General features: G+C 41.7%; 1 protein-coding gene across 12 annotated transcripts; it reads right to left on the bottom strand.

Annotated features, from left to right (window-relative positions):
- Positions 1-47: 47 nt before the first annotated feature.
- On the bottom strand, positions 48-10,845 carry NKAPD1 (NKAP domain containing 1). Of its 12 annotated transcripts, none has more exons than XM_072821988.1 (8): positions 10,705-10,845; positions 10,117-10,245; positions 9,913-10,022; positions 9,223-9,299; positions 7,813-7,913; positions 5,294-5,443; positions 3,875-3,928; positions 48-2,438 (listed from the first exon to the last, which is right to left on the bottom strand). In XM_072821988.1, exons 4-8 carry the CDS (start codon positions 9,289-9,291, stop codon positions 1,931-1,933), a joined length of 882 nt encoding a protein of 293 aa, XP_072678089.1. In that variant the 5' UTR covers positions 9,292-9,299; positions 9,913-10,022; positions 10,117-10,245; positions 10,705-10,845; the 3' UTR covers positions 48-1,930. The 12 variants fall into 12 exon arrangements, with proteins under 12 accessions (XP_072678089.1, XP_072678094.1, XP_072678096.1 ...); XM_072821993.1 differs by having other exon boundaries at positions 10,117-10,232; positions 10,705-10,748; XM_072821995.1 differs by lacking the exon at positions 9,913-10,022 and having other exon boundaries at positions 48-2,435.
- Positions 10,846-10,851: the final 6 nt, after the last annotated feature.

The raw sequence follows: 10,851 nt of genomic DNA, 5'->3' as shown, positions 1-10,851 counted from the left end.
GGGCCATCCTAAGCCAAATATAGAAGAGAAATTGGGGTTGAGAAAGGTGAAGAACAGAAAAACAGCTTTATTGCTTATACATGACCAAAAAAAGTAAACATGGCAAAAAACAAAACAGGCAAGATGTGTATTCTTGGGAAAGAAATAGGCCTGCTAGTCTGGGAGGAAGGGAAGGTCAGGACTGAGTAGAACCAACTTCCTGGAGACGCCTTGTTCCACTGGCCCATCTTCCTGAGTCTGTGCTAGAATCAGTACTTTTAAAGCACAGAAACAATACTAAAAAAAATTCGTGCTGAAAACTCCTTCCAACAGATTTCACTTACTCCAAGAACATAACAATTTGTCTTTAGGTTAAGAGGTAGTAGTTACAGACTGTTTTTCCCCCACCTTGGGCCCCTACCAATCCCAAAAGTAAAAATATACGCCATGGAACACTGACAATTAAGTACCAAAGTATTAATATTTCAAGTAAATATCCCCAAAGGTAGCACCTGCTTATAATCAAGGGATAGGGAGCCTCTAGCCAGCCATATATTTTATGACTAAACATTTTATTAGACATCTGTTCTGTAAAGAGAACAACTTTAGTAGTTAGAACTATAAAGTATTACCACCTCATGGAATGTTGTTATATTCTATTGCTGGTGTCTTACGCTGTCCTGCTGCCATGAAGCATTTCTGTATTCTACATGGGGAAAGTAAGGCCAGGGAGGTTAACTTACCTGTTCCAGATGTTGTAACTACCTAATTAGTGGTAGAACCAAAACTAAAGGTCTTGCATTTTCAAGCTTTCTACGCAGCCCATGAAGTGACAACCAGGAAAAACAATGGTGGGTCACTTGATATCCTGTCATAACGAACAAATTCACTTGTGTTCTGCCAGCCTTTTCTCCGTGACATTTTGGTTTCTTAGGATTTAACAGTAGGGATCACAGTATATAGCAAAGGGAAATACTATGGTCTCTGCTTGGTGCTTTAATCAGAAGGCAGACTGGGAAGAAGTAGGTGCGTCCCTGAGAAGCCTGTTTCATTTTGGAACTGATTCGACCTAGTTTCAGGGAAAATCTCAAGGTCATTAATAGATTTAGAAATGAACAAATATTTAAATTGGCAATTGCTACCCTGAATCCTGTTCAGAGCACCATGAGCATGACTAATTCCTAATTTTATCCCATTTGGTTGAGGACTTCCCCAAGATAACTAAAGAAATAATTTTGAACACAAGTCCATTTAGGCGATATACAGCAATGGAAGTAGAAAACCATTTACTATACCAATTACTATGTTTAGGGATATAGTGAGTGTAGCTATGGACCCTGTCCAGCAGGGAAACTTGACAGAAACCCTAGACTCCTAACAGCCGTCTATGGATGTTATCATGAAGGAAAAATGTTTTGCTCTTATACTCATCTTCTCATTAAATAAACTGGACCACATCTATGAGGCCAAAATACAGAAAGATCAAAGCACCAAGGCTGAAGACAAAAAAGGTCAAGTTGTGGCACCTATATAAACAGCAACACGATGTTCCCTTACAACATTCTACACAGCACCAGTTCCAATCCACCTCTTGATCCCAGCCCTTGCTTTCCCCAGATTCAACATCCCAATTAGTGTACCCAGGTTGTTATTGGATTCAGCCTTCTGGGTCCTTTAATTTGCTGTATATGCACTCTACCCTAAATGTGATTAATTGCAAAAAATAATCTCTTCGAGAAAACTTCATAACAAAATACCAGATTCCCTATTAACAGTAAGAGGATCAAGTTTAACAGGCCAAAATAGAAGACAAGAAGTCTGTCAGAACGAATGTAGATGGCACAGGACAGCTCTGACCTCAGGGCCCCTGTGCTGGGAATAGTCACTAGCAGAACCCCAAGGTGGAAGAGCTGTAAGTAACCAGTCAGATGGGAAATGGAGAATGTCTCATCTAATCCTCCTCTGAACTCTCTGCAGACCTTTCATCTGTAGCCACTTTCCAATTTGTGCGTTTATTTGTCCTCTCTTGTATTTCATTGTTAACTAGAGGGATGTGAACATTTTTCTCGCTCTTTTTCCTTTTGGTTTTCTTAGTCTCTCTTTCCTCACCTTCCTCAGAACTGCTGGATGCAGAATCATCCGACTGGGAAGTGTCACTTTCTGCATCCAAGAATAAAGCAGATTTTTTGAGAGACTTTTTCCTGGATTTTTTCTTGCGCTTATGTGGTTGTTTCCTTTTCCTGGTACTAGAAGTCCCGGTTTCTTCCGAGAACTCACTTGAGGAATCTGCTGTTATATCTGTGGCTTCTTTTTTGCTTTTCTTCTGTTTTTTGTGTGACTTTTTTTTCTGCTTTTTTTTGTGGGATTTCTTTGACTTCTTGTGTTTGTGAGACTCGTGGGTAGATGATTTTACTTGAGGAGATGTTTTTTTTCCATTGGTAATATCTTGCTGATCACTACTAACAAAAAAGAGAAACTGCTTTACTATAGAAAATAAAAAGCGTATTTATATTTTAGTATTGAGCATTCTGGATAGAAAGTTGGGGCTGGGGCACCTGAGTGGCTCAATCAGTTAAGTGTCTGACTTCAGCTCAGGTCATGATCTCAGAGGTCCTGGGATTGAGACCCACATCAGGCTCCCCGCTTAGCGGGGAGAGTCTGCTTCTCCCTCTGCCCCTCCCATTGCTCATGCTCTCTCTCTAATAAAATCTTAAAAAAAAAAAAAAAAAAAAGTAAGTAGGGGTTAACATCTGAATTTTTAACTAAGAGCTTTAACAAAGGATTACTATGAGACTTTATCACTCTGAGTTTTATTTCCTTATTTTGTTTTCTTAAAATTAAGGTAAAAATTCTAATCTGCCAAACTGAGTTACTGTATTGAATACTATGTATAAAAACCTAAATGTTGGGCAGCCCCGGTGAGGCAGCGGTTTAGCGCCGCCTGCAGCCCAGGGCATGATCCTGGAGACCCTGGATTGAGTCCCACGTCAGGCTCTCTTCATGGAGCCTGCTTCTCCCTCTGCCTGTGTGTCTCTGCTACTCTCTCTCTCTCCTCTCTCTCTCTCTCTCTATGAATAAATAAATAAAATCTTAAAAAAAAAAAAAAAAACCTAAATATTGGAATCCCTGGGTGGCTCAGCAGTTTAGCACCTGGCTTTGGCCTAGAGCATATTCCTGGAGTCCCGGAATCGAGTCCCACATCATGCTCCCTGCATGGAGCCTGCTTCTCCCTCTGCCTGTGTCTCTGCATCTCTCTCTGTGTGTCTCTTATGAATAAATAAATAAAATCTTATTAAAAAAAAAAAACAAAACTAAATGCTGGGGTACCTGGGTGGCTCAGTGGTTGAGCATCTGCCTTTGGCTCAGGTCATGATCCCGGAGTCACGGAATCAAGTCCCACATCGGGCTCCCTGCAGGGAGCCTGCTTCTCCCTCTGCCTCTGTCTCTGCCTCTCTCATGAATTAAAAAAAAAAAACAACAAAAAAAAAAACAGGGATGCCTGGGTGGCTCAGTGGTTGGGTGTCTGCCTTCAGCTCAGGACGTGATCCTGCAGTCCCGGGATCGAGTTCCACGTTGAGCTCCCTGCAAGGAGCCTGCTTCTCCCTCTCCCTGTGTCTCTGCCTCTCTCTGTGTCTCTCATAAATAAATAAAATCTTAAAAAAAAAAAAAAACCTAAATGATATATATATATGCAGAACATCAATCAGGAGAAGGCAATATACCAATTATCTCCCCACAAAATTGCCTGTTATTTTTCTGGGTTACATTTTTAATGGCAAACGTCATCTCCTTTGTAAAATTAGGAACCCAATTTTACGATACTATACGTCAGTACAGACTTAGTATTAATCTTACAGCTTCTAGCTTTTTTTTTCAATAAGCCTATTTATCTTACCTGTCTGTTTCAAATTCTTCAGGGTATAACTCTTTATAACCACTGTGACCCCATCTGTAAGATGACATATTTCATTACATGTATTAGAGCAATGCATACATTTTTGAAAATTAAAAAAAAAGAGACTCAGGAGTACATGCAGACACAGACATGCACAGAGAACAAAGGAAATAGAGATAATGATAGAGCCAATCCCATCTTCAAGCTCAGTAACTTAGTTGGCTACATTTTTTGTACTGCGTTATTATTTCAGACACAAAGGATTCTTTTGTCCATTTGTAAGAGAACTTGCCATTCTCAGGAAACACTAAGGAACTCTTCTATCCTGCTCTTTAGCTGTAAAGTGCTTCTCCAAAAACAACTTGTAACAATACTGTCTACAATGGGACAATTTTTTTTTTTTTACACAGCAATCCTATTGAGATGTAATTCCCAGGCCAGGAAATTCGCAATCCTATTGAGATGTAATTCCCAGGCCAGGAAATTCATCCTTTTTTATTTTTTTTTCACCCTTTTTTAAAGTGTACAATTCAGTAGCTTTTAGTATATTCAGAGTTGTGCAACCATCAACCACTATCTAATTTCAGAACATTTTCATCACCCAAAAAGGAACTCCATTCCTTAGCAGTCACTCTCCATTCCTCCCTCTCCTGTAGCCCATGGCAACCATGAGTCTACTTTCTGTCTACAGATTTGTCTGTTCTGGACAGATCATATAGATAGAATCATATAATAAATGGTTCTTTGTGTCTGGCTTTTTTCACCTGTTTTCAAGGCTCACCCCTGTTGTAGCATTCATCAGTACTTTATTCCTTTCACCATCAAGTAACATTCCATTCATCCGCCCCCCCTTATCTGTAGTTTCGCTTTCTAGAAGCAGTTGCCCTCCTTCTGTCATATTGTCAAGAGGTCAGGAGTAGCCTAGTAGTACTCAAAATGCCTGCATCATTCACTTCACTTCATCTCACCACATAGGCATTTTATCATCTCATATCATCACAAGAAGAATGGTGAGTACAGTACAATTTTTGATAGATGACATTCACATAAATTGTATTATAGTAAATTGTTATAAATGTTCTATTTTTATTTAATCTCTTACTGTCCCCAGTTTAGAATTTAAACTTTATCATAGGTATGTACGTATAGGAAAAAACAGAGTATATATAGGGTTCAGTACTAGGCAGTTTCAGGCAACCACCAGGAGTCTTGGAACATAGCCCCCATGGATAAGGGGGAACTACTGTACCACATTTTGTTTATCCATTCAGCAGTTGATAGACATTTGGGTTTCCACTTTTTGGCCATTATGATAATCATGCTATGAACATTTGTGTGAATTTTTTGTCAAAATAATTTTTAAAAGTACACATTCTCAGGCCAAATATTATTAATGGTCACAAGAATTTAGTTACAAACCTGTCCGGCATATTAGCTTCATAATCATATAACTTCTTGTTCCAGGATTTAGCCTTAAGAAAATCATCTTCCAGTGCCCCAGAAATTTCATTCTTTGGCCTCCAATAGTCTCTTTGACTTTCTTCATCAAAACCATCACTACGCATCCGGCTATAAGGAAAAGCAGAACTTTTACAATGAAAAGCAATCAGTGAGGTTCCTTTATGGAATGTCAATGCATAAAACCCATTGAACAGGGACACCTGGGTAGCTCAGTGGTTGACCGTCTGCCTTCGGTTTAGGTCAGGATCCAGGGATCCTGGGATCAAGTCCTGCATAAGGCTCACCATGGGGAGTCGGCTTCTCCCTCTGCCTATGTCTCTGCCTCTCTGTCTCTTATGAATAAATAAATAAACACTGAAAAAAAAACTATTGAACAAACTAAAAGGAAAATAAAACCACTTGATATTGTGTTTAAAAAAAACAACAATAGGGGATCCCTGGGTGGCTCACCAGTTTGGCACCTGCCTTTGGCCCAGGGTGTGATCCTGGGGTCCTGGAATCGAGTCCCACATCGGGCTCCTTGCATGGGACCTGCTTCTCTCTCTGCCTGTGTCCCTGCCTCTATGTCTCTCATGAATAAAATCTTTAAAAAAAAAAAAAAAAAAAAAGGCAAAAAGACGTGATCTCTTCCTCTCTGTTAAGTCTGAACAGTTGTTCAGTGAAAATCTGACCATTACTACCCAACCTATTGCAGAATACAAGACAAAATGACTTATGAACTGTGGCATGCTATAGCTCACTGATTCTCAAGTACAAGGGCATGCAAAGAGGAAAGTAGAGCATAATCACAGCTAGGGACATTTCAAACTACCCTAGAAATATACTCTCTTCCCAGAAAACTAGTAATTTGCTATCATGAGGGCTTAATAACAGTAGGAGCAAGGCCTAACCCATGAGTATGCTGGGGAAGAAAAACAGTTGAGAACCAAGGGATACAGCCTGTGCTTATAAGATCCACTAACAAATCACTAAGAAAGCTAATGAATTACCAAAAATGTTTAAGGGCCTCCTATATGCTAGGCACTATTCTAGCTGCAGGGAAAGAGATAATCAGAATCCCCACTTCCAAAGAGATTATGTTTTAAAGATTTATTATACTATGACAGGTATCGATAATTCACTCTAAAAACAACATTTTGTTCCTGGAAATGCCTCTTGGAATTGAACCACCAACAGAAGACAAATTATCTGCACCAACTTTATTTCTAAATTCTCAAAGGACCATCTTCAGCAAGAAAACAGACTGCAAAGATATTTATTTTTATACTGAGCCTCTGCCTTCTTTACTGTGGATACCCTGAATATTTTCTTGTCTAAAGCCCTTCACAGGGGCAGCCTGAGTGGCTCAGGGGTTTAGTGCTGCCTTCAGCCCAGAGCCTGATCCTGGAGACCCAGGATCCAGTCCCACATCAGGCTCTCTGCATGGAGCCTGCTTCTCCCTCTGCCTGTGTCTCTGCCTCTCTCTCTCTCTCTCTCTGTGTGTGTCTCTCTCATGAATAAATAAATAAATTCTTTAAAAAATAAAAAAAAATTTTAAAAAGCCCTTCACATATAGCCAATCACACTCCAAATCCTGAGTATGCCACAGGCACACTCCCTTTTTTTTAAATATCTATTAACTATTCCCTCAGTGGCTTTAGAAATCAGCATTATTACTAGTCATTTTTCATACATACAGCTCTACACTAACAGGCATATGAAGCCCAAGAGATATTTCCAATAATTCAGATATTTCTATACCTCCACAGACAACTGGATAATTATGCATTTCACATTGAAATTATTAAAAAGGTAATGTGAAAAGCTGAGTGCCCCAACACAGCAAGTAGATGGGGTAAAGAAAAGGCTGAGAGAGGGGATCCCTGGGTGGCTCAGCAGTTTGGCGCCTGCCTTTGGCCCAGGGCTTGATCCTGGAGACCTGGATCGAGTCCCACGTCGGGCTCCCTGCATGGAGCCTGCTTCTCCCTCTGCCTGTGTCTCTGCCTCCGTGTGTGTGTGTGTGTGTGTGTGTGTCTCATGAATAAATAAAATCTTTAAAAAAATTTTTAATTAAAAAAAAAAAAGAAAAGGCTGAGAGAGAATCAAAGACTAATAGGGGAAAGGAATGAATAATAACTAAGTGACCCTAAGTCAGGAACAGAAAATCTTAAAAGCCACCAGACAAGGTCTGGATACACAGAATCCTTAACTTTTAAGATTGTTCAAGGTAGAATTTTTTAATCATCCATTGCAAATAAATACTAAGAGTTAAGCCACATGCACCATAACCATTACTTTTTATTTTTGGGTCTAGATTTATGAAGAAGGAAGGCTTAAAGATTCACAGAACTGAACTCCTCTATCTTTAGCATACTAAAATGCTTTTATTTATTTATTTATTATTATTATTATTTTTTTAAATAAAATGCTTTTAAATGAAAGTTGAAGGTTCTGAACAAGATCTAAATTAATACTGGTTCTCAAAGCTGCAACTTCACCTTGAACTACTGGGTAACATTTTCCTCCTGGTCCCCCGGTAAGCATCTTCCATCTGTTTCTCCAGTTCTCTTATTTTCCACATATCTGATTCCTCCTGAATCTAGATTAAAAAAAAAAAAAAAAACTAAAAATAACATTTTACATCACAGAAAAGTAACTGACTAATATACTCTGTACTAATTATTGCATTACAGAGTAGGTTATAAGCAGGAACCTGAGAAACAAATTATGGATTCTCTAGAGTGGCTAAATAATCCAACCCAGAGGGACACCTGGGTGGCTCAGTGGTTGAACGTCTGCCTCTGGCTCTGGGTGTGGTCCTGGGGTCCTGTGATCGAGTCCTACATTGGGCTCCCTGTAGGGAGCCCGCTTCTTCCACTGTCTATGTCTCTGCCTCTCTCTGTGTCTCTCTCATGAATGAGTAAATAAAATCTTAAAAAATATAATAATAATTATAATCTGACCCCGTGAATCTCAAATATGTAGAATCCTACAGCAACAGACCTTTTTAACCCTGCATAGACTCATTTATCACTGTATTTTGTAATTAAGCTGCAATTATCAAATGATAACCCTTTATGTTTCAATTTAGTCACCAAGTTCTTTGGATTTATCTCCTAATTCCTCATCTTCATCCCTGTCATTGTTTTCATATGAACTCATCCTCATCTCTCAACTGGAGCACTGCAATTGCCTAACTGGTGTCTCTATTGTTTCACTCCATCTAATCCATCCCCTAATCCAGTTAATAAACCATCTTTCTAAAATACAAAACCCTGCTTAAAAACATTTGATAGGGCAGCCCCGGTGGCGCAGTGGTTTAGCACCGCCTGCAGCCCAGGGTGTGATCCTGGAGACCAGGGATCAAGTCCCATGTTGGGCTCCCTGCATGGAGCCTGCTTCTCCCTCTGCCTGTGGCTCTCATGAATAAATAAATAAAATCTTTAAAAAAAATTTTTTTGATAGCTTCTTTATTGTTTAGAGGAAAAGTCCAATCTCCAAGCATCACAATCCAATTCTAATTCTCCACTTGAACCTTATCTTCTGTCACTACTCTGCCCCACATTCCTTACTTTCTGGATGCACACAATTTCTTGCCATGCTCCAAAGTGCTTCATGCTCTTTTCTGTTGCCCTATGAGTACATGAGGTTCTGTCTGGAATGATATTTTACAGCTGGTAAATTTGAACCTGTTCATCAAGAAACTAATTCAAATATAGCGGTTCAAATACCATGCATTCTTGCCAAGACTCTCCTAATACGCCAAGGCAGATTTCATTACAGTATGTATCAAATTGATTGTAATTATCTATTTTATTCATCTTTGTATCTCCAAAGTACCAAAATCATGCTTGGCACACTGTATGCCTCCAATAAATGTTGGGGAATAGCTAGTTTGTACGCCTCACCTTATTGTGAGCATCTGTGTGCCGGATGACATTCCTCAGGAGGACTTTCCCCAGTGGAACACGGGACATTCTTCAATCTGAAACGAATCAGTAGATAACATTTAATAACAATAATTTCCTTCATTACCTTATCTTTTATTACAATGTTATAAAGAAGCATGAGATAAAGGAAAGATCACTAAACAAGAAGTCAGAGGTCCTCAGGGGTAGTTTTCCCTTCACCATTCAAAGGGGAAAATGGGGATGCCTAGGTGGCTGAGAGGGTTAAGCGTCTGCCTTCAGCTCAGGTCATGATCCCAGGGTGCTGGGATGGAACCCAGCATCATCCCACTCCCTGATCAGTGGGGAATGTGCTTCTCCTTCTGCCTCTGCTCCTCCCCGCACTTAAATAAATGAAAATTTTTTTAAAAAGGGGGGGGGGGGGCGGAATGCCTGACCACACTAATGTGAAGATGAATGTGCCTTGAGATAGTGGACATCCAAGTCCTTTGAAACGGCACGGAATTAAGTGCCTTCAAGAGCACCATTTTATTTAATCCTCAAAACAACTCCATGTTTTATATAAAGCAAGCATCTTCATTCCTGTTTTGCAGATGAAATTCCCCTCAGCCAGAGAACCTAAAGCAAACAAAGTCCAGAGGAGAAAATCAACTTTCGAATCCCAAAATCAGTTTGTGATGAAGCATATACTTAGATCTGACGATGTCAGGGACCACGAGTGTCAACATTTGCCATCAGATGCAGAGACGCCCTACATTTCTCCACTCAGAGGAATCTTACTTTGTACTTTGTACAGAAGCCTCCAAAAAAAAAAAAAAAAAAAAAAAAAGATGACAAGGATATTCAGTGTGTATCTCCCAGCGGTTTTGAGCAACCACCCCACCGCTCACTCACCCCTCGGTCCTGAGGAAATCAGGCATCTTGCTAGTGTGAGACGAAGAACCACTCCATTACAAGATCTCCTCCGACCCAGGAAGCCAAGGAGTCAGGGCTCAGAGGCAGCTCTGCAGCTTCACCCGAGTCCTTCGTGAAAACGCAGCCTTCCCACCGGTTACTGTGCCCTCCGCCGTGGCCCAGGCCGCGGCTGCCTCTCCCCCAGCCCACAGCGACAGCAAGAGCTCTTTCCGGACTGAGGCCGGAGGCTGCGCCGGCGCGGAACCCGGCGGCCGGCGGGACGCGGCATGCCCCGCTCGCGCTCCTCTGGGACGGCCCCGGGGCCTGGGCGCCGCTCTCCCGAAGGGCTGGGGACGCTCCGGACGGGCACACCCCTCGCCTGGGCCCCAACAAATACCCGGAGCGCCCGGAGGGGGGAGGGGAGGGGGAGGGGCGGGAGGGGAGGGGAGGGGAGGCTTCCAAGTGGAAGGCAGAAAATACGCCGCCGTCTCTGTCACCGGGATCCCTGCCCCCCAGCGGCCACGGAGCTCGGGGTAACCTTCCCTCCAAACGCCCTCCCCGTACAAACACACACAAACACACCCATACCGTGCGCCGCAGCCTCGCGTGGCGGGGACTGGGGGGGAGCAATCGGTCTGGGAGACAAGGGAGCGGGCTTCCCTTCCAGGCCGGAAGTCGTGCTCCGGAGAAACGCTTCCCACCCCCTGGAGACCCAGGGACACCCCCCACCCCCCC

This window comes from Canis lupus, chromosome 3, assembly GCF_048164855.1.
Source record: "Canis lupus baileyi chromosome 3, mCanLup2.hap1, whole genome shotgun sequence".
Lineage (NCBI taxonomy): Eukaryota > Metazoa > Chordata > Mammalia > Carnivora > Canidae > Canis > Canis lupus.
The sequence above is the reverse complement of the archived record's forward strand: the minus strand, read 5'-3'. Positions and strand labels throughout refer to the sequence as shown.